The following is a 24,589-nucleotide window of genomic DNA, read 5'->3' as shown; positions in this document are numbered from 1 at the left end:
TAACATAATACTTTCAGTTCAATGTCTGATAATAAATAGCTACCAGAGTTTTCTCGTTTTCTCCTTCTGCTCCAACAGCTTCCATATTGCACGGTGATCCTCTTGTTTCATCCTGATGGTGTTTTCCCAGCCTGTGGCCCTGAACACCTATCAACAGAAAAGAACTGTCACCAAAATAAAACTTGCCTTGACATCAAGTGCCAGAAAAACAATGCGCACCATTAACCAGTAGAAATTTATAGCTTCTTACCATGAATGTAGAGGTATCAGTTAAGGCAGATAACAGACAACAAATGCACATTTTCTGTGGAGACTCTGAAGCCAGAACTACTGGGGGTCAATTAAAGGGGAGAAAAATTGCAAATGTTGGAAATACATTTTGGGCCTGCCTATCTCCGAAGAGGGATGGATTCAAGCTTAGGATATTGTTAGTGTCATATCTTTCAAAACTATATTTTTGTTTTAAAATATGGAAAGACATTGGCATTATCTGGACACCTGGATGTTGACCTGGGGCATTTTTTTTTAAAAAAGGTCATAACTTCACCTTGGAACTGTCAACAAGCATGCCTTTTCCAAGAAATGACCTGACTAGCATGGTATTTGAGGGGGAAGAGCTGCTTGTTTGTTTTGAACTGCAATCACTTTAATTGATGAGGAAGAAACTGCTAAAGGCAAAGGCTAATGATTTACTGGAAATCACATGACAGAGATAGGCTTTAAGTTTTAAGTCTTTTGAGGAATAAGCCTAGAAGAAAGGCTGCCATAACTGGCTCATTCCCTGCCTTGCCTGAAATTGTGTGTGTGGTTATCAACCTGCAGCCATAGAATCCTCATCCGAATATATCTTATTTGCATTTGGAAACCTGCAAAGCTGAGACAAGAAGAATTGATCTAGATCTATATTCTCCTCCACGCTGAAGCTCTATTGGTGAGAGCCTCCAGACATCTAATGGAACCAGCCTTCACATGAGGAAGCTCCAGATCGACAGTGTCAAAACCCTGAGAACTTTATCCTTTATTTTATTAAGTCTATCCTCCAAAGTCCATCTCTGAAGAGACCCTATTTGTTTGTCCTATGTTTATTAGCTAGTGTGCGTGCGCATGCTGGGGTATTTTTAAAAGGGATAGATAGTTATACTTGAGTACAATTGTGTTATTGCAAATTGTTTAAAGGAAAAGAAGTTTTGATTTATAATAAATCACGCATTCTGAGAAAGAAGCCTGGTGTGGTCTCTTTGATTCTGGGTAACTGTACTGAAGGTAAACAAATGGCCATTTTGGTGAGTGAATTGAACATTTAAACTAATGTTGCGCCCTGTGGAATAGTGGGACGAGATCAACCGCGTCCTCCTCCCATCACGATCGTAACAATATAGATCTTTCGTTAACACTAGGGAGGAACTGGAAAATAAGCAAACCCTTTTGTTGGACTATAACTATTTTGTTCAATGCTTCTGCTGAACTGTTAAATTATCTCATCTCTTTTCAGATGACAGAACTGCTCTGCATTTCCATTACTTCATATTGTGGATTCAGTACTAAAATAGGATCTTTCCAATATCCACCTAGCCAATTTATAGACTAGAACATTTCCCAAAATTATGCTCATCTAAGGCACCAAACTTCTTCACAGCCCTCAAATATATGTTTTTTTAAAATTAACAGCAATGTTCCTCTAAGTGTCACATCAAATCGATCCCAAGCCAGTTGAAGTATGAAACTAAACACACAATTTTCTTGATATTGGTTTATTTACAGAATGCCACATTACATATGTCTGCTTACCAGCCACTACACCCAGGTCCCAGCAGTCTCTCTTTATAAGTACTCGGTAATTAAGAATGCTCACCACCTGTTTATCTTTACAAAATCATCAACATACCATTAACAAGTCAGACTTCCAAGGTTTCTTTCATGAACTTGTTTCCCTCACTCATATACCCGACCGACCAGCCAGCTATTTCACTACATTTAGGCACCAGTTAGAAGAGGCAATTCTGAGGGAAACATTTAAATGGGAGCCAAATCAGAATTCCACCATGTTCCGCTTAGTCTGAACTCACTGTTATTCCACACTAAATACTTGCTTCAACTTCCATAATTGATTTTCCCAAATCTCTCCCATCAACCACAGGCTTTTCACTTCGCCAAATATTTATTTTAAATCAAAGTAAACATTTCAGGCCAAGAACTTGTTTATACTCTTGTTATGAATATAAACAAATTCAATCTCAGAAATCGCTCGTGGTTTACTTCTGCTCTACATCAGTGGAAATATTTCTGCTCCAGTTTCAAGATTTATCTAATCATAAATAAAATGATGTTTATGATTTTTAAGGTGAAGATGAGCAGAAAACTTTTCTCTCAGAGGGTCATTAGTCTGCGGAATTCTCTTCCCCAGAAAGCAGTGGTGGCTGGTTTATTGATTATTTTCAAGACGGTTAGATAGATTTTTGACAGACAAGGGAATCGAGGGTTATGGGGGCAGACAGTGAAGTGGGGTTGAGACCACAACCAGACAGTCATCAGCTCTGAAGAAGAGTCATACAGACTTGAAGCGTTAACTCTTTCTCTCTCCACAGATGCTGTTAGACCTGCAGAGTTTTCCCCACATTGTTTTTATTTCAGATCAGCCATGATCTAATTGAATGGCACAGTAGGTTCAAAGGGCCAAATGGCCTACTCCTGCTCCTAAGTCCAATGTTCCTATGTCTATCTATTGAGAAATAAGAAATATCACTTATGAGAAACAGTCATGTGACCTAAAGCACATCATTCTATGTTTAAAGTGCCTTCTCACTGCGTGCCATTGTACTCCAAATGACCAATATTTTATCTTAACTCACAGCTGGTAGATATACCATCATACATAAAAAGATTTCCTGACAACACTTTCATCTCACAGAACATTAACCAAGTTTGCAACTGACCAGTGGGTCAAGCCATTCTATTCAATTACAAGCATCTTGTGCAAGTGTTTACAGTACATGTATTCCAACAGCTACAACTGTGTGGAAAACTACTAAGCTGAATTCTTAGAATAATTCACCACCTATGTATGGTTAAGAGGGTAAGGAAATTTAGATACAATTCCTTTAATCCTGAAATATCTTCACAGAATCATCATGGAGCTCTAACTTAACTAAAATTAATCTTGATACAAAGCTGTCCAGAGGACTCAGTCCTGTTGGATACTTACAAGAATGAAAAAGACCTATGTTTCTCTGATTCGTTCTTTGTTGAGTTTATGCAGCATCTTTGCAGTTTTGATTCCAAGGAGAACAGCAAAGTTTGCACTTACTATAAATCATTCTGTGCTCAATATGCCACATTAAACTGACGAATGGTAATTAAATTTGTCTTGCGGTCCACATCACAGGTTAACAGTGAGTTACTCATGACAAGAAAAATCACATTGCAGCATATGATACATCCAAGAACACTTTGGCTCTGCATTCCTGTCCCAAATGTGGTCTGACCAGATCATCACAATACCTCAGCCGAACTTCCGTAGACTAATATTCTCCTACTGACTATGTTCTGGAGCTTTCCTTAGTTGCTTCAATACTTGTTTTGGACTTTGAAAGGAATTGGACTATTACGGAGGTCATTTCTTAGGTCTGTTGGTGTTAATATAATTCCATTTGCTCTCTGCTTAAGCCCTGTAGTTTTACACTTGCAAGTTGAATGCATCAACAATGTAAAGTGATCAAGGCCACACCATCTTCTTCAGAAACTTCTCAAAACAAAACATACAATTTCCTAAGAAATTACACAGCGAAAAGTTTGAAGATTACTTCTTTTTGGCCCTGCAGTTAGTTTGAAAGGAAAACGATTAACTCAACAGGAATTTGTCACAAAAAATTTTGTGAAAACTCCTAACATCACCAAGGAGGTTGGCAATAAACGTATCATTGACTAATCAATCCTATTAAACTTTCCACAGTAATGACTATGAAGTTTTACATCAGGCACAAATTCCACTTGTACTATAATATTTGCACTAGAGCCTAGAAGCTGGACTGGAGCAAATTCAGCTTATACAATAAATTGTGCTGAAAGGGGCAGATTGTGTTCTGCTGCATATAACATTTTTCTGGGCCATTCAGAGCTGAAAATTGCGGGGGGGTTGAAATGGAAAAATGGTCAAACAGAATTCATTAGTCACTCGTGCAAGTCCCAGCACTGTCAAAAGACAGAATAGATGCGGGGTCTAAATCCTGGAACTCCCTCCCTAACATCGCTATTGGTGTACCTACACCACATGGACTGCAGTGGTTCAACAAGGTGATTCACTACCACCTTCTCAAGGGTAATTAGGGATGGGCGACAAATGCTGGCCTTTCCAGCAATGCCCATATCCCATGAAAGAATAAAAAAAAAACAACTTGTCCCTCACCCTAATGACGATTAAGGGAACATTTGTATTTCAGCCATGTCCACTGCTAATACCACTGTTTCCAGCAAAGCAATTTCAGACGTTTTTTTTAAGCTCTTAATAAAAATCAACCACAATATTGGACTTTACAGCTTGCACAAATCAATATTATTGCTAAAAAGCATAACAGAAATTACTTTTTTGAAAATAGTAATATTGCAAGATTTACCAAAAAATAAATCATACAATGAAGGCACTAAATTAAAAAGCAATGGTAATGGTACACCTCAAAACTGGATACAGTTCTGCCATGGTCTTGAAGCTGAACGAGCAACCTCAAAATTACAAGGTCTAATCCCATCGTGGCAAAACACATTGAATAAGTCTGGAAACTTTAGGGTAGGGAGGAGGAAAAATGACCAAGGAAGCTATCAGATTGTGGTAAAAATATGCCACTCCTACTGAATGTGGCCTACATGCATTTTAAGTTCATGCCATGTGGCTATCTCTTAATGCCGTCTGAATTGGCAGGGTAAACCACTCAGCTGTCAAGAGCAAATAGAGACAGTCGTTTTAAATGCTGCTCTGCCAGGTTTGCCCAAGAGCTGGGATTGAAAAAATAAACTATACACAACTTAAAGCTGTAAAGCAGTCCACAAACTCAAGATTATTAATTTATAACACACTGACATTTATGCCCATTTGCTATCATATTTTTAGTCTTCAATATGAAGGAATAAAATTTTGAGAAAATCTGTGCCAGAAGGGCAACTTACTACTGAGAATTAGGGACTGTGATGATAATATTTTTATGTTTAAATTAATGGTTGCAGACTACAGTGAAGCAGATCAAACAAGTTTAGATTAATTTGAAGACTAGATCATAGAAGTGCAAAGAAGACTCAATGTATAAATAAAAAGGTTACAGCACAAATTAATTTTTTTTAAAAAAAAAGGCAAAAATAGATGTGAGGATAATACGGAATAAAACCATGAGAACATAAATATATAAAATGAAAGAAAAGATTTGGACGGCAAAGTGGGAGTGTGATGAACTCTGCCCTTTGCAAAAAGCTTGTAATTGTAAGATACCCCCTTTACCCAAAGTGAAACTGAGATAATTCTGAAAAGGGGTGCGTAATTGAATTTCTTAGCTGTGATTATTTCTGAGGAGTGACCTGATGACTTGGCCGTTGCTATGGTGCCGAGCGTTGAGTAACCACAAAAGGCAAACAGAACTTTACTGGCGGGGGGCGGGGGGGGAGGTGGCAGAGAGGGCAGGTATATTTCAGCTTTTTGTGCTGCGGCAGAATATTGACACAGAACTCCAGGTGTGTTCAGGAGAGGCAAGCAGAGCTCTCAACAAGGAAGTCAGTTTTCTGTTTGGCAGTAAGAAAACTCCAGGAGATCTTAGTAAAGAAATGTGTGAGCAACCTAAAAAGGGCTGAAACCTAAAAGTGGTGTAAACAACTCAGGCATGCTAAAGAGCTGAGTGTTTGTACCAGAGGTACAATGAACCAGGGTTGTGCTGGAAGAGAACTCTGGAAAGCTACACCAGTCAAGACACGAGGCAAAAGGGGTTCATTGAAGCGTGCTTTGTTGGTGTTCATTGTATCCAGGGACTTTTGATGGGATAAAACGGCCAGTGAAAGCGACTCAAGCACCGAATCCAGTGAGTGGGAAAGGTGAGAGATCCTATGCACTGGAGACAAAGTTTGAAAGAGGTTGAGACTGCACATGGTGCCACATTTGTGCTGGGAATGATGCGGAGACAGTTGTGAGGCCTTTTTTTTTGTATCAACTAGTTAAAGTGAAATTCATCGTTTCTAATAAAATGCTATTTGTCCATTAATGCTTGCTTAATTTTATGATTCTGAGCTTGACTGTTTACAGTAAGTGTTTTAAAAAGTGAAATCTTGCTTTCATTGAGCTCATTTGAGGATTTCGCTCTTTTCAGGTTATTGACCTCTAAGGGATCACAACAGGAACATGACAGACTGGTAGGCAACGTAAGAGGGCTTTCATGGCTAACACAAATGAAAGACTCATTATGGGGTGCAACCACTTAGAAAGGAAGAGACTCACCTAAAAATTGAAAATAAGGTATGCAAAAGATGTTTAATAAATATTTCACTCCAGGTTTAAGATGGCAGGGAAAGAATGCAATTTTACGGATATCTGACAGTAATGTGGAATAGTTATAATTAAGATTTATATTCAAAATTAACTTATACTAAAAAATTTCTAAGTAGAAGTCACCAAGCCATCATAACAGATATTCCAGAATACTGAAGAATGAGAATCTACATTTGAGAACTACTAATGAGAAGGGAAACTGTAATGGAATTAGAAGAGACTGCTCAAACTCAAGAACTAATATTAGCACAACAGGCCAACTTACCTTCTTTCTTGTCATTTCTAAGCTTCCAAGTTGCATAAAACAAGTTAACTTGCTTGGGAAGTACAATGGTCCACAGAAGCACCTTAGTTCTTTTCCAATCAAATAGCTAGTTCTTCAATTTGGCATATTAACATTTGAACAGGTCCACCTTACTCATCTACCTTACATTGAACAAGGATTCATTTTAATAAAAACAAAAAAACTGTGGATGCTGGAAATCCAAAACAAAAACAGAATTACCTGGAAAAACTCAGCAGGTCTAAGGATTCATTTTAGTTTCAACGAGGACACTAATTGCAGTGCAATAAATTTCACTGTGAACTGTAAGCATTTTATTGTTGTCTACTGTAAGCATTTTCAGTCATTAGTTCAACAGGTTGGCCAGTTAGATTTGTCAAATACATTTTCAAAGAGTGAACTGGCAGAACATATTTCAACTAATTTAGTTAATTTCGCTAAAATATCATTGATTACTTTTGTCAGCTTTAAGTGTTTAAAGTACATCATTTGCCTGAACAGCATTGTAATGTCCCATCTTGACGTGTCTCTTCACTCCTCCTTTATTGAGCATGACACCCTCTACCACCCTTCTCATTTTTCCATCCAATTTCTTTTTGCCTATTGCCCTTCTAAATCTACTTGTAACTTCCTAGCCAATATTATTTCCCTCTGTGCACATTATCAGTTCTTCAGTGCAGCTATCTTTTCTAATCCATTATTGCATCTCTCCTTAATATATTTGTCCGCGAGTACAGAACATGAGAATAGCTGAAAAAAAGAGACAAAGCTTTTTGTCTTGCACTCATCAGGATACCATATGAGATGAGAGTGCAATTGGTTGGCAAGTGAACTCTGATTGGTACAGAATGCACCAGTGATGGTGACTGACAATTAACTGCCAAACATTGTTTGAAATTTAAATCAGGCAACTTGATCCTGATTGGTCAAGGCATTGTCCTGAGGAATGAGTCAGTGAATGGCTGTCACTTACTTTGTTTAGCTGAAACAGACGCAATGTGTGTACATGTTCTTTCTGCCTGCAAAGAACAGGGCCCTGTATGTTCATATACGTAACTTCTACACCTCGGACCCAACTGACAATCTTAAGTTGGTTGTCAGCGTAATTCTTAGCACATTGAGGATTATTTAGCAAATAATGTCCAATTGTGGAATCACATCTAATGTTGGACACTGTGTTTTGAGTTTTGCAAGCACAGGCTGGTTGGGTATGGACTGTACCCTGCCTGTTGTGAACAGAGGCTGGGACATGATGTTTGATACGTCCACCAGTCCTTGGACCATGCGGCCCACATACCTAGCATCACACTGGCAGTGAAATTCATATACCACATTACTCATTTATGTGATGGGCAGAATGTCTTTTTGGCTTCACAGCAGCATCCTGTTAATGCTTAATATGGGGAGATAGTGGCGTAGTGATAATACCATTGGACTAGAAATCCAGAGGTCCAGCCGAATGCTCTGGGAGCATGGGTTCAAACCCCACCATGGTAGCTGGTGGAATTTAAATTCAACTAATAAATCTGGAGTATAAAGCTAATCTCAGTAAAAGTGACCATAAAACTATCATAGATTGTTAAAAAAACCCATCTGCTTCACTAATGTTCTTTAGAGAATAAAATTTGCCACCCTTACCTGGTCTGGCCTGCATGTGGCTCCAGACCCACAGCAATGTGGTTGACTCTTAACTGCCCTCTAAAATGGTCCAGCAAGCTACTCAGTTCAAGGGCAATGAGAAATGAGCACCAAATGCTGGCCATACTGGTGACACTCATGTCATTAAAGAATAAAATGAATACCACTCATGTTGCTACTGCATACTGCTACTGCGTGAAACAGCTAGCTTCAACTGTTGCTGAGATTTTTCAGATACCTTGCCCGTCCAGGGTAATCTGAGATAGAATGAGCACTTTACAGGGCCAAAAGTGACAGTCTGTTCGTTAGTTCACATGATATACGCGAAATGATCTGATCAAGGCAGCCATTAACCTGCAATGTCTTTGATGCGCCCTACTTGAGCATCAAGCTTGTGTGGTGAGCAAAGAGCTCAGGCCCTATTTATAAAGTTGCCGATAAGACCAATCTTAGTGTGTGGTTTAAACCTGCAGTTGCAGGTTTAAATATAGCGAACATACCCTCCACATTTCAGAAATACTTGCATGGTAGGTGGTTAGGTGTCATTCCATCAAAGACACATTCCATGGAACCCAACAAAGATGTTTGCGAGAGCTGGTTCTAGAGGGGATCCATGGCAACACTATCTATTTGAGCACATGGTGTCATTAGAACTGAACGAGTTGTCAAAAGTTCAGTAAATACTGATTCACGCAATGGTGGCGGGTCTAGATTGCCATGATATAGTGCTGCAGCGCAAATATCTATAGCTTCCTTAAGTGGAACATTGGTAAATAGGCTAGCAATGCCAAATGAGCACATGGACACAACATTGCTATCGATATGCAAGTCCTGTCCGGCCTTCACAAATGCGAAGGAATCTTTCACAGTGTATGTAGAAAACTTGCTCAAAACTATAAACTTTCAGCCCTGAAAAGTGCTCAATCCACCTCAGATTACCCTGGAAGGGCAGGATATTTGAAAAATTTGAGCAACAGGTGAAGCTAGCTGTTTCACAGTGTTACTATGCAGTAGCACAGCTGTTACTATGCAGTAGCACACGAGTGACAGTCACCACCAATAGGATGCTGCCATCGAGCCAAAACGATATTCTGCCTACCGCACAAATGAGAAACATGAAATATGAATTTCAGTGCCAATGTGATGCTAGGTATGTGGGTCGTACATCCCAAAGACTGGCAGGTCATATCGAACAGCATGTCCCAGCCACTGCTCGTAATGGGCAAGGTACCCAACCAGCCCGTGCTTGCAAAACTCAAAATAATGTCCAACATTGGATGTGATTCCGTGATTGGACAACATTTGCTAAATACTCCTCAGAGTGCTAAGAATTATGCTGACAACCAGTTCAAGATTGTCAGTCAAGCTTGCAGTGTGGCGCAAGTGTGTGTACTGGAAGCTACATATATTAATACACAGGGCCCTGTTCTTTGCAGACAGAAAGAACAAACACACATTGCGCTTGCTTCAGCTAAACAAAATAAATGACAGCCATTCGCTGACTCATTCCTCAGAGCAATGCCTTGACCAATCAGGATCAAGATGCCTGGTTTAAATTTCAAACAATGCTTGGGAATTAACTGTCAGTCACCATCACTGGTGCATTCTCCGTGGCAATGCCTTTACCAGGGTCCACTTGCCATCCAGTCAACACTCTCTTCTCATATAGTATAAATTGTAATTTTCCCCTGATATTGGTATTCTTCTGAAGTGTCCCGATGAACGCAAGATAAAAAGCTTCTACATGTCTCTTTTTGCTTCTCCATATCCTTCCAGTCTTTTTCATCTCCCTGTTCAGTCTCTTCTCCAAGTAATTCCTCATCCTTCATGATTTCAACCTTTAACCAAATGTGCCTTAAGCTTTAAGCCTCCTCCTATTGCTCTACATTCTTGTCATCACTTATCTTCACCCTTCCAAAACACCGCTCTCCCCACAAGCACCATGACCACAGGAAACTGGTCATCTCAAGAGGATGTGACTTCTGACATCTCCATCTTGAATCATCTCTGCACTTTCTTTCACATCCACATAGCTCTGCCCATTTCAAGCCCCTCTTTAAATGTTGCTTTTTCTACTAGATATCTTTCTTGTGATTCAGAGTCAAAGACCATTCCCACAGGCAGAGCTTGCATCCCCTACAGATCAGAGTGGTGTTTTTAAATTCCTAAACAAAATTACAGGATCAAAGAAAATGTGCTACTGTATTCTGACTTACTGCAATATATTACTTGCCACCATGTGGCCTCGTTGCCTTTGGTTGATGAATATGCATTGCATCAGGCTGAGGTTCAGGTGATAAATTACAGACCTATTTAACATTGAACATGTAAAAGCACAACACTCAGTACAAACCGTATACACACAGTACATAACATTCCAATCAATCTCCTTGAAACATAAAAAGACAGACAGCCCTCCGGCATCACCTTTCTACACAACATTGATCCTTAAAGCAGTAAATAGCTTTTTATACAAAGCATGACCAAGCGGCCAGACGCAGTCTTTTTGCTGACTTTAACTCCATGACCGACTCCCGCAACGACTTCGCTCTCTCTGAAGATATACTGAAAGAAATAGCATGAGACTACACCTCTCAATTACATGAGATGTATACTGATCCATCACATAGAATATTTGTCCCTACAAATACAAGTTCCAGAAACATCTCAACCCATCTGTCTGCACTCAGCCAAACTGAACACAATGCTATTCAACCAGAGAGAGATCAAAAAACGTTCTCTTCTAAACAAAAATACCTGAACTAACACTTCACATCCAAGCATCTTATTGTTCATTTTATATCATTCGGTTTCCCAAACTCTGCACTGAGGGACTTCCCATTCTTGGATTTCAATCTTATTCTCAGCACTCCTTTCTCACCTCCTAATTCCTCCAAGTTGCCTAGCACTACAATTTTAAACTCCCAACTGCCTCCCTATTGGCCGTGCATTTGCCATACTAAATCTGCAGCCATCCATTTTCTCAACTACTGCTTCACCTCTACCTTTGATGTTCATGCCCACATTAAAAAGTCACTATATAAATATTATGTTAACTTAGAACACTCGAAACTTGCAACCATTATCATTACTGACTGCACTGAGTTCCTATTGTTTTGCTAATGGACATTTTAACAAACAAGTGCAATCCTAGAGGAGTACAAACGCTCCAAAATCTTTCACTGAGCATCTTTTATGATCATGGAGGGCCTCCACCCTCTGCCACCCAGATTAACCAACACGTGCACAAATTTTAAGTGTGAATCAAATGGTGCAAGTGGGAAGGGAAAGAGGAATAAGAAAAATGCCATCATCAAACATGTTTCCAATTTTTTCAATTTTTCCAAATGGGTACAAGGCAGAAATCAAAGCCAGATCAGTGACTCCAAGAGTCAAGCTTGAATTTGGAGTCTCACTCTATTTCAACATGGCATAGAAAAAGTACAAAGGCTGCCCCAATTTGACAACAATTAGCACATCTGATTCAGGAAGGATGGAATGAGTTGGAAAGCGAAAATGCCACAAAGGTATTTTTAAAGGATGATGTTTTGAGGTTGGATTGAACCATATTGCTGAAATGTAGCAGAGCAAAGCAGAGGGAAATTTACTCTGCATTCCACAGACTTGAGCACAAAAACTAGGCTCGCCCTCCAGAGAACTAAAGAATGATTACAGCAAAGAGGGGGGCCATTTAGCCCATCATCTTCACTAGCTGTCTAAGGAGAGTGTGTGTATGTGTGTTTGTGTGTGTTTGTTTGTGTAGTGAATAAGGCATATCTTTAAGTTTAATTTGTATTTGCATGTTTAGAAAGGTGGGAATTTAAGTTTTTCACTTTAAAAAATGCCTGCATTTGAATTAGGTTTTACGACTCGAAGGGGAGTAAAAACAGAGAGGTAAAAGTGAGCTGTTGCCCAGTAACAGGAGGCCCACACAGGGACAGAGAACTAGAAAGAAGTTTGAGTTCGGTTGGTGATTATGCTCTAAAGTTGAAAGGAGTTGCCACCAGAAGCAGCACAGGAGAGGGACAGATAGCAAGTCCCAAACTAAAGTTGAAGCCAGGTGCCAGCAGAAGCTGGACCCAGGAGAAAGAACTGCAGAAGCAGGTTCCAAAAGCTAAAGAAGTCCCCCAAAACCGGGGAGTAGAACAGAAAAGGTCCCAAGAGGACAGTTAAGTCAAAGGACAAGGACAGGAATGGAAAAGGTCCTGCTAAGTGAAGTTAAAAGTAAGCAGCAGAGAGGAAGGCTCCAAACTTAAAGGGAGAAAGCTGCAGGATGCAGATTTAAAGCTAATTAGGCTTGTGAGAAGCCAGAATATCCAAGGAGACAGTCGAAGGTCTGATACTCTGTGCATGTGAAGCAGTGGTGTTCGGTAGGCACGACTGGGCATTTGAGAGAATGTGCGTGGAAGGCAAAGCTTGAATGTACATGGCGATCCAGGGGAGAGGAACATCGGGAGGAGAGGTCAAACCCTGGAGGTGGACCCTTGTGGAAGGTGTCTGAGAGAAAGCATAGTTTGGGAGAAGATTCCAAAGCGAGTTCTTCAAGACTGGAGGTTAGAAACCCTCATGTGCAAGACGGAGTTCGCTGAGACCTGTTGCTCACGGTATGACAAGTGTCCAGGGGACCGGGGCTGAGGGGTAGGGGGGAGTAGTTGATGAGAGATCCGTAGCATCTGTTTGGGGTGGCATCTGTAACTTGGTTTCCGCATATGGTGTGCCTGACCACAGGTCACCGATTGGTTTACATGGACTGCGTACTTACTGTGAACATTAAAGTACAAATTAGCAATTGTAACATGTGTTATCCTTACAAATCTGTATATATCAGTAAAGGTATAGTTGTGAGTGTAGGAGTATTGTAATAGAGCTCATTTTTCTTGTTCAATAAATGTTTTATTCTTTTGTTAAAGTTTCATCAGCTGACTCCTACGACTGTTCAGTAGCCCCACTCCATGTTTCTAAACAAAAAATAAAAGTTAGGGTCTATCAAGCCAGGATCCACCCTGGGATCTGGCTTGTCCAGCAGTAACATAAGCTGGAATCATAACGCACTCTTCTTTGAGCCAGGGCTGGACCCTTGGTTTGAAGGTAATGGTAGAGTGGGGGATATGCTGGGCCATGAGGTTACAGATTGTGGTGGAATTCAATTCTGCTCCTGCTGATGCCCACAGTGCCGCAAGGATGCCCAGCATTGAGCTGGATCTATTCTGAATCTATCCCATTTCGCACGGTGGGAGTGTCAAACACAGAATCACATATTGCAGAAGAGGACCTTCAGCCCATCGAGTCTGCACCAACACATGAGAAACATCTGACCTACCTACCTAATCCCATTTACCAGCACTTGGCCCATAGCCTTGAATGTTCTGACGTGCCAAGTACTCATCCAGGAACTTTCTGAAGGATGTGAGGCAACCCGCCTCCACCACCCTCCCAGGCAGCACATTCCAGACCTTCACCACCCTCTGGGTAAAAAATTTTTTCTTCACATCCCCCCTAAATCTCCTGCCCCTCACCTTGAACTTGTGTCCCCTCGTAACTTGCCCTTCAACTAAAGGGAACAGCTGCTCCCTATCCACCCTGTCCACGTCCTTCAATCTTGTACACCTCGATCAGGTCGCCCCTCAGTCTTCTCTGCTCCAATGAAAACAACCCAAATCTATCCAACCTCTCTTCATAACTTAAATGTTTCATCCCAGGCAACATCCTGATGAATCTCCTCCACATGCTCTCCAGTGCAATCACATCCTTCCTATAATGTGGTGGCCAGAACTGCACACAGTACTCCAGCTGTGGCCTCACCAAGGTTCTATACAACTCCAACATGACCTCCCTACTTTTGTAATCTATGCCTCGATTGATAAAGGTAAGTGTCCCATGTGCCTTTTTCACCACCCCACTAACATTCCCCTCCGCCTTCAGAGATCTATGGACACACGTGCCAAGGGTCCTTTGTTCCTCAGAACTTCCTAGTGCCATGCCATTCATTGAATACTTCCTTGTCAAATTACTCCTTCCCAAGTGTATCAACTCACACTTTTCAGGGTTAAATTCCATCTGCCACTTATCTGTCCATTTGACCATCCCATCTATATTTTCCTGTAGCCAAAGACACACAAACTCACTGTTAACCACCCGGCCAATCTTTGTCATCCGCAAACTTACTAGTCCTACCCCCCACATAGTCTTCTATGTCGTTTATATAAATGACAAATAATAGGGGACCCAGTACAGGCCCCTGTGGTACACCACTGGACACTGGCTTCCAATCACTAAAGCATCCTTCTGTCATCATCTTCTGTCTGCTACAACTAAGCCAATTTTGAATCCAAATTACCCTGTATCCCATCTGCCTTTGCTTTCTTTATAAGTCTCCCATATGGGGCCTTGTCAAAGGCTTTGCTGAAATCCATATAAACTACATCAACTGCACTCCCCTCATCTACACACCTGGGCACCTCCTCAAAACATTCAATCACATTTGTTAGGCATGACCTCCCTCTGACAAAGCCATGCTGACTATCCCTGCTCAAACCTTGCCTCTCCAAGTGGAGATAGATTCTCTCCTTCAGAACTTTCTCCAATAGTTTCCTTACCACTGACGTGAGACTCACTGGCCTGTAGTTCCCTGGCTTATCTCTACAACCCTTCTTAAATAGCAGAACCACATTAGCTGTTCTCCAGTCCTCTGGCACCTCCCCCAGCCAGAGAGGAATTAAAAATTTGGGTAAGAGCCCCTGCGATCTCCTCCCTTGCCTCCCTCAGCAGTCTGGGACACAAATCATCTGGATCTGGAGATTTGTCCACTTTTAAGCCTGCCAACACCTCCAATACCTTGTCACTCCCTATATCAATTTGCTCAAGAACCTTGCAGTCTCTGTCCCCGAGTTCCATACCTTCATCCTCATTCTCTTGGGTGAAGACAGATGTGAAGTATTCATTCAACACTCTACCAATGTCCTCTGGCTCCATCCACAGATTGCCCCCTGGGTCCCTAATGGGCCCTACTCTTTCCCTGGTTACCCTCTTCCCAGATATACTTAAAGAAGATCTTGGGATTTTCCCTACTTTTACCAGCCAGAGCTTTCTCATATCCCCTCTTTGTTCTCATAATTGTTTTCTTAAGTTCCACCCTGCACTTTCTGTACTCCACTAATGCCTCTGTTGGTTTGCTCCCCTTGTACCTGCTAAAAGCCTCTCCTTTCCTTCTCATCATAACCTGAATATCTCTGGTCATCCATGGTTCTCTGGGCTTGTTACTCCTTCCTATTATGCTAGAGGGAACATGTGGAGCCTGTACCCTCCCTATTTCCTTTTTGAACGCCCCCCCACCCCCCCCCCCCACTGCTCTTCTGTAGATTTCCCCACAAGTAGCTGTTCCCTGTCTACCTTGGCCAGATCCTGCCTTATTTTACTAAAATCCGCTCTCCCCCAATCCAAAACATTTTTTTGCAATTTGTCTCTTTCTCCATAACAAGTTTAAACTGTACCATGTTGTGGTCGCTATCACTAAAATGCTCCCCACCACCACCACAGCCACCTGTCTGGCTTCATTCCCCAGAATTAGGTCCAGCACTGCACTGTCCCTTGTTGGACCCTCTATATATTGACCTAAAGAGTTCTCCTGTACACATTTCAAGAAATCCACTCCATCCAAGCCCTGATGGAGGGTATCCTCATTGATGCCACAAGGACTGTGGTGATCACTTCCTACTGTCATCAGCAACTGTCTCTCAATTCGAGGATGAAAACTACAAGGTTTCAAGTTTCTGACACAAGTCCTCATGGGAGTCAACAGGCCGATTCTCAATCTACAGGTATCTGGGCACATGTGGTAGGATGCCCCACTGGTGAGATCCGACATGTAGGATTTGCTTCCTTTCCCTTCCTCCTCTGCTGCCACTCTGCCTCATCATTAAGGTGTTGAGACTCAAAGCAGGATGCAGCTTGATGGACAAGTTGTTGCCATTTTGAACGATCAATAGCAAACTCTTCCCAGTCTTTTATGTCAATGCTAACATGCATCAAGAAGAGCTTCACGGTGTCTTTGAAGTGTTTTGTTCGCCCTCCCTTGGAACCCTGGCCTTTTGAAAGTTGAGCAAACAGGACCTCATGGGGAGACACTTTTCAATCATTGGGATACAGTGTCCAGTCCATTAAAGTTGACTTTGCAAGAGTTCTGTCTAAATACTTGTGGAGCTGGCTTCATGGTGACCACTGTGTTGTTCAATTGAATTGAGCCCGTTGCATCTGGAGGATGCAGCAGAGGAATTGCTAATGGAATTCCTCGAGCACTGTCATGTGCTGCTGATACACAGTTCAGGTCTCACTGCAGGAGAGGAGTGTGGTGGCAACAACTGCTCTGTACACGAGGACTTCTGTTGACTGGCAGAGGCCTTTGTTGGACCCTCTACATATTAACCTAAAAAGTTCTCCTGTACACATTTCAAGAAATCCACTCCATCCAAGCCCTGATGGAGGGTATCCTCAGAATCTCAGTGCATAAGAGGCCCTTTGGCCCATCGAGTCTGCACCGATGCGAGAGAAACACCTGACTCCTGCCAATACTGTCATGGACAGATGCATCTGCGACAGGTAGATTGGTGAGTATGTGGTCTCATCGATCTGTCCCTCTTGTTGTTTCCCACACCACCTGCTGGAGACCCAGTCTGGAAGATATGTCCTTCAGGACTTGGCCAGCTTTGTCAGTAGTGGTACTACCAAGCCAGTTTTGGGGATGTGCCTTGAAGTCCCCCACCCAGAGTACACACTGTGTTCTTGCTACCCTCAGTGCCTCTTCCATGTAATGTTCAGCAGGGAAGAATGTTATTCATCAGCTGAGGGAGAGCAGTAGGTGACAATCAGCAGGAGGTTTCCTTGCCCTGATGCCATGAGACTTCATGGGATCCGGAGTCAATGTTGAGGACTTCCGGGATCACTCTCTCCCACTTATACCACTGTGTCGTGACCTCAGTGGGTCACAGGACATGCCAGAAATGATCATGAAGGAGTCTGGGACATTGTCTGTAAGTTATGACTCAGTGAGTATGACTCTATGTCAGGCTGTTGCTTGACTTGTCTATGAAACAGCTCTCCCCCTTTTGGAACAAGTCCCCAGATGTTACTGAGGAGGGCTTTGTACAGTCATCTGCTCCGGGTGCGACTTTCTTGCATTCAGCACCTCAGTTGATGCCGGATTGTCCATCCAGTTTTATTGTTATTCAACTTTTCCGTAGCTGTTTGTTACAATTGATTGGCTTGCTCGGCCATTTCAGAAAGCAATTAAGGATCAGCCACATTTTATTCGGGTCCAGTGAACCAGGTGGTTTATGACAATAATCTGGTAGCTTCAAGGCCACCAATACTGAGACTAGCTTTATATGTCAGATATGTTTTAAATAAAAATAATAGCCCCAGCTGCCATGCTGAGATTTGAACTAATATCTCTGGAACAATAGCCTAGCCTTCTGGATTGCCAGTTTAGTAACATTACCACCAAGCAACAATTTTTTATAGGGTAAAGATGTTTTCATGCACATATAAAAACTTTGAATGCACAACTATTTTGAAGATTCAATTAAATACATGACAAGAGAGGTAATACTGTTCAAAGTAATTGTGCAGTTATTCACTCTAGAATGTCAGATAATGCAAAAGATATCTGGATTGGAGCTGGAAATGATACTTATTTCAACTTCGCCAAAATACAGTAAGTTGGCAGGCATTCACCCTAAAATGTATGGTTGTCTGTATGAGAGACAAGGTGACATTATGGAGAATGTAAAATCTGTGGCAGCTGTCATGATGAAATAAATGATGGGTTCCACAGATGGAAAAGTAGGATTACTCCACACAGTTAAATGATTGCAAGATACAAGTGTAAAATATGCAGTAGTGCCAAGCTGAGCATGTTAATTGTCTCAAACTGCAAGTAAATTAGGCAGCACTAAAGGAAGCAGGGAAAGCAGCTTATTGAAGAGAGTTGGGTTTTGTTCATTAGTGATGGATCAAACCACGTTCAGTCAAATTTATAAATGTTTAAATGGGAAAGTTGTGAAGACAGCAGAGAGAGGTCACATGGGCAGAAAAGTGGCAAATGAAATTCAATCCAGATATGTTAACAGCAAAACACTGTGGGTGCACTTGAAACGTTAACTCTGTTTCTCTCTCCACAGATGCTGTCAGACCTGCTGAGTTTTGCCAGAATACAAAAGCAGGGAGATTACACTGTAATTGTATGAAGCACCAGTTAGACTGTGGCTAGAGTACTGCATATAGTTCTGATGACCACATTATAGGAAAGATGAGATTGCATAAGAGAGGGTAAAAAGGAGATATATGATAAAGTTGCCAGGAATGCAGAATATTAGTTTTGATGAAAAATTGGAACACAGGAGACTATGGGGAGAAATTAGAGTGGATAGAGGAAGGACCTATTTCCATTAGCAGAAAAGTCAATAACTAAGGACATAGATTTAAACTAATTGGTAGAACACTGAGAGGGGAGTTGTGGAGTAATATTTTCACACAGCAGGTGATGGGGGTCCAGAATTCATTCTCTGAAAAGTGTGGCAGAGGCATAAACCATCATCGTGTTTAAAAAACACGTGGATATGCACTTGAGCTGCCATAATCTACAAGGCTACAGACCAAGAGCTAGAAGATGGAATCAGGCTGAGTGGCTCCTTGCCAGCTGGTGTGGGCATGGCAGACTGAATGGCCTCCTTCTGTACCATAATTTTTTTCTAAGTTTCTAAAATCATTCAATGGAAACTCGGGGGATGCAATGATAGCCCTGGATGGAACCAAGACAAGAACCTGTCTTATAGCAGTGCAGCAGCTTTAAGATTTTGCATGCCAGAACAGTGTTTCTGAATGAGGCACAAGTAAAATACATAAAATATCTTGTTTTAGACACTGTTGCATTTAAAATATTTAGAAACAAAATTACTAAGAGAGGTAGCTTTCCTAATAAAAGACGGAGAAAGCACAGTGGAACCGGAGAATTATCACAGGAGCTGATTTTGGATAAGGGAGATCAATTTGTATGGAAGTTTGTGACATCATAGTTTCCTTTATGATGCATCACTCGGATAAGAGGAAATCAATGGAGAATTATTCGAACTTCAGATTGGATGAAAGGCAGATAATAAAATTGACAGTGATTTTCATTACCTTAAATGAAGTAAAGTCAGGGGATCTTTTTTAAAAGTCAAAACAAATTAATAATGTGAATATTAACCTATTCCTTGTTACAGTTTGCTAGCGGGTCATCTTTTGCAAAAAAAAACAGGAAAAACTGTTCTTGTTTTGGAAGGGGGCTCTGCTCCATTTTCATAAGTTTATACATTTCAGTGCAACTGCATCTTTTCCTTGGAGACAAAGAAGTTTGCTTAAGTTTTAAAAGATGCCAATAAACTTTACCACAGAACCAGAAACGAGTCTGTACTTAGGCCTAAAGAAGTATAAAATGGCTTAAAGAGAAAAAATTTTTTTAAAAAAGGATTGGAAAATACATTAAGGCAAAAACTGCTTAAAAGACCATCCAAGATAAACAAAAAGAGCAAAGTAGAAAAAAAATCATCTTTGGAGTTTAACCAGTTTCTTAAAAAAAATTCCTTAATAAGTATAATTGGAATGAAGCACCAAATTGGAATGACTTTTCCTTTGCGCAACAAATTTTTTGTAGATCACTGATATAATTCACTCCATTTGTGCGGTGTTAGGGGAATATCAGTTTGTGAACAAAAAAATGGCTATTTGATTAATTGTAGTACATCCGCAAATGTATCAAGACCGGAACAAGAGTACTTCAGCAACTAAGTGCAGAAGCCCCGAGTGAAACTGAAAGCATTTGACTCATTGTCTGATATTGTCCACATAACCCACAATAAAACCATTATTCAGAAACAAAACCACAGCACCATAGAATTTAAAATTCAAACAAGTTGACAGTTGAATGAACAGATGCCTTGAAAAATCTTAGAGTCATTTATATAAACAACATAGAATAAATGTTCTTAACTACTGATTTATATGAATCATTGTGCCCGAGCTTGGTGAAATGTCAACTGCTTATTTTACAATAAATAATTCAAATGAATTCTGCTAAACTGCTAGACCATTTTCAACAACTTGATGATCAGGCTACACACATAGTGGATTATGTAATCTTAGCAGAGCAACAGGTAGGAACTCAACAACCAGTTTTAGCACTCCCAGTGCAGAGAGAGAGGGAGGAGGGGAAATAGCAACTGATAAAAAAGGGGAAAAAATGGAGAATAAACTAACAAGTATAAAATCAGACTGTAAGGCCTTCTACAAGTATGTAAAAAGGGAGAGATTAGCAAAAGTAAAAATTAAGCCCTTGGAACGGACACAGGAGAAGGTCTAATGGGGAAAAGAGAAATGGCAGAGACACATCGGTTTTCACCAAAAACATACCAAAATTAGTGGGGAACCAAGGAGCTAATGAGTGAATGAAACCTAAAGTAACTACTGTTAGTAGAGGAAAAGTACAAGGGGGAGGCGGTGGTGAAGTGGTATTGTCACTAGACTGGTAATCCAGAGACCCAGGGTTAATTTTCCTGGGACCTGGGTTTGAATCCCACCATGGTAGATGCTGGAATCTGAATTCAATAAAAAACTGGAATTAAAACTTTTATGATGACCATTGTCGGTTATTGTAAAAACCGATCTGGTTCACTAACGTCCTTTCGTGGAAGAAATTTGTCATCCTCACCTGGTCTGGCCTACATGCGACTCCAGACCCACAGCAATGTGGTTGACTCTTTTAAATACTCTCTGAAATAGCCCAGCAAGCCACTCAGAAGTATCAAACAGCTAGCTAATCAACTCAATAAAACAGAATGAAACCAGACCATCCTGCATCGACCTAGACACCAGAAACAACAATGGCAAACTGAGTCCTGTTGATCCTGCAAAGTCCTCCTTAGTAACATCTGGAGGCTTGTGCCAAAATTGGGACAGCTGTCTCACAGACTAGTCGAGCAAAAGCCTGACGTAGTCATACTCATGAAATGATAATTTACAGGTAATGTCCCAAACACCACCATCACCATCCCTGGGTATCAAAGGTTATCGGAGGTAGGTGGCAATGTGGAATTCGAAACACAAGCAGATCAGCCATGATCTGACTGAATGGCAGAGCAGGTTCAATGGGTTGAATAGCCTATGCCTGTTCCTATTTCTTATGTTCTTATCTCCTATCCCACCAGCAAGGCAGACCCAGCGGAGGTGGAGGCACAGTGGGAGGGAGATGCCCTGGGGGTCCTGAGCATCGACTCTGAATTCCATGAAGTCTCATGGCATCAGGGCAAACATGGACAAGGAAACCTTGTTTGACTATGTCTTAGTTCTGATGAAGGGTCATAAGTACTCGAAATGTCTACTGCATCCCTCTCCACAGATGCTGTCAGGCCTGCTGAGTTTCTCCAGGTACTTTTTATTTTTGTTCTAGATTTCTAGCATCCGCAGTATTTTGCTTTTATATTTATGGGCAAGCGAACCTCCTGCTCATTATCATATACCGCACCCCTCAGCGGATGAATGTGTACTCCTCCATGTTTAACACCACTTGGAGAAAGCACAGAGGTTAATAAGGGTGCAGAACGTACTCTGGGTCAGGGACTTCAATGTCCATCACCAAGAGTAGCTCAGTAGCACCACCACAGACCGAGCTGGCCAAGTCCATATGGACAGAGCTGTTAGACTGGGCCTGTGGCACATGGTGAGGGAACCAACAAAAGGGATAAACATACTTCACCTCATCCTCACCAAACGGAGTGTCCACCGCACAGTGCTTGTGGAGACGAAGTCCCCCCTTCGTGTTGTGTGGCACTACCAATGTGCTAAATGGGGTAGATTTTGAACAGATCTAGAAATTAAAGACTGGGCATCCATGAGGTGCTGTGGGCCATCATCAGCAACAGAATTGTACTCAACCACAATCTTTAACCTTATGGCACGGCATGTCCCCCACTCTAACATTACCACCAAGTCAGAGCATCAACCCTGGTTCAATCAAGAAAGGGTGCAGGAAGGCATGCCAGGAGCAGCACCAGGTATACCTGAAAATGAGGTGTTAACCTGGTGAAGCTACAACACAGAACTATTTGCATGCCAAACAGCGGAAGCAGGTGATAGAGCTAAGCGATTCCATAACAAATGGATCAGATCTAAGCTCTGCAGTCCTGCCACTTTCAGTCATGAATGGTAGTGGACAATTAACCAACTCACTAGAGTAAGAGCCTCCACAAACATCCCCATCCTTGATGATGAGGAGACCAGCACATCAGTGCAAAAGATAAGGCTGAGGCATTTGCAACAATCTTCAGCCAGAAGTACCAGGTGGATGATTTATCTCAGCCTCCTCCGGAGGTCCCCAGCATCACAGATATCAATCTTCAGCCAATTCAATTCATTCCACACGTTATCAACAAATCATTGAAGGCACTGGATAGTGCAAAGGCTATGGGCCCTGACAGCATCCTGGCAATAGTACTAAAGGCTTGTGCTCCAGAATTGCCGCACCCATAGCCAAGTTGTTCCAGTACAGCTACAACGTTGGCCTCTACCCAGCAATGTGAAAAATTGCCCAGATATATCCTGTACACAAAAAGCAGGACAAATGCAACCCAGCCAATTACCATCCCATTAGTCTACTCCTGATCATCAGTTAAGTAATGGAAGGGGTCATCAACAGTGCTATCAAATGGCACTTGCTTAGCAATAACCTGCTCATTGATGCTCAGTCCGGGTTCCGCCAGGGCCACTCAGCTCCTGAACTCATTACAGCCTTGGTTCGAACATGGACAAAAGAGCTGAACTCCTGAAGTGAGGTGAGAGTGGCTGCCTTGGCATCAAGTCAGCATTTGACAGAATGTGGCATTAAGGAACCCTATCAAAACTCAAGTCAATGGGAATCAGGGGGAAATCTCTCCACTGGCTGGAGTTATACCTAGCACAAAGGAAGATGGTTGTGGTTGTTGGAGGTTAGTCATCTCAGTTCCAAAACATAACTGCAGGAGTTCCTCAGTGTAGTGTCCTAGGCGCAACCATCCTCAGCTGCTTCATCAATGGCTTCCCTTCCATCATAAGGTCAAAAGTGGGCATGTTCACTGATGATTGCGCAATGTTCAACACTATTCGCGGCTCCTCAAATACTGAAGCAGTCTATGTCCAAATGCAGCAAGACCTGGACGACATACAGGCTTAGGCTGACAAGTGGCAAGTAACACCTGTGCCACACAAGTGTCAGGCAATGACCATCGCCAACAAAAGAGAATCTAACCATCACCCTTAACATTCAATGACATTAACATCGCTGAGTCCCCAACTATCAACATCCTGGGGGTTAACATTGACCAGAAACAGAACTGGATTAGCCATATAAATACTCTGGCTACAAGAGCAGGTCAGAGGCTAGGAATCCTGCGGCAACTAACTCACCTCCTGACTCCCCAAAGCCTGCCCACCATCTACAAGGCACAAGTCAGGAGTGTGATGGAATACTGCCCACTTGCCTGGGTGAGTGCAGCTCCAACAACACTCAAAAAGCTTGACACCATCCAGGACAAAGCTGTCCACTTGATCGGCACCCCAACTACAAACATTCACTCCCTCCGCCACCAAAGAACATTGGCAGTAATGTGCACCATCGAAAAGATGCACTGGAGAAACTCACCAAGGCTCCTTGGACTGCACCTTCCAAACCCATGACTGCTACCAACTAGAAGGACAAGGGCAGCAGATAGATGCAAATATCACCAATTGGAAGTTCCCCTACAAGGCCCTCAACCTGACTTGGAAATATATTGTATCAGAGTGAGAATAGAAAAGCAGAACATGTTTTAAATGCTTAGATGTTCAGAGAGATTTAAATGTCATGCATGAAGCACAAAGGTAACATAAAGGTAAAGAGTAAGGAAATTTTATTGGAATTGTACATGGCTTTGGTGATGGCAAACCAGGTGTTCTACTCCTTTACCTAAGGTACTCCCTTCCTAACAGCACTGTGGGTGTACCTACACCACATGGACTGTAGTGGTTCAAGAAGACAGCTCACTACCATCTTCTCAAGGGCAGCTAGGGATGGGCAATAAAGGCTAGCCCAGCCAGCAAGCCCACAT

General features: G+C 41.8%; 1 protein-coding gene across 9 annotated transcripts in view; it reads right to left on the bottom strand.

Moving 5' to 3' along the window:
• Positions 1-24,589, bottom strand: part of osbpl8 (oxysterol binding protein-like 8) — a 282,603-nt gene that overhangs the window by 219,617 nt on the left and 38,397 nt on the right. For all 9 annotated transcript variants that reach the window (XM_041215495.1, XM_041215498.1, XM_041215497.1 and 6 more), the window contains one exon: positions 44-147. In XM_041215495.1, coding sequence (XP_041071429.1) covers positions 44-147 — 104 coding nt within the window. Of the gene's footprint in view, positions 1-43; positions 148-24,589 lie in introns of those variants that run through there.

The sequence above is a fragment of the Carcharodon carcharias genome, chromosome 21, assembly GCF_017639515.1.
Source record: "Carcharodon carcharias isolate sCarCar2 chromosome 21, sCarCar2.pri, whole genome shotgun sequence".
Lineage (NCBI taxonomy): Eukaryota > Metazoa > Chordata > Chondrichthyes > Lamniformes > Lamnidae > Carcharodon > Carcharodon carcharias.
Note: the sequence above shows the minus strand (reverse complement) of the source record. Positions and strands in the feature narration are given on the sequence as shown.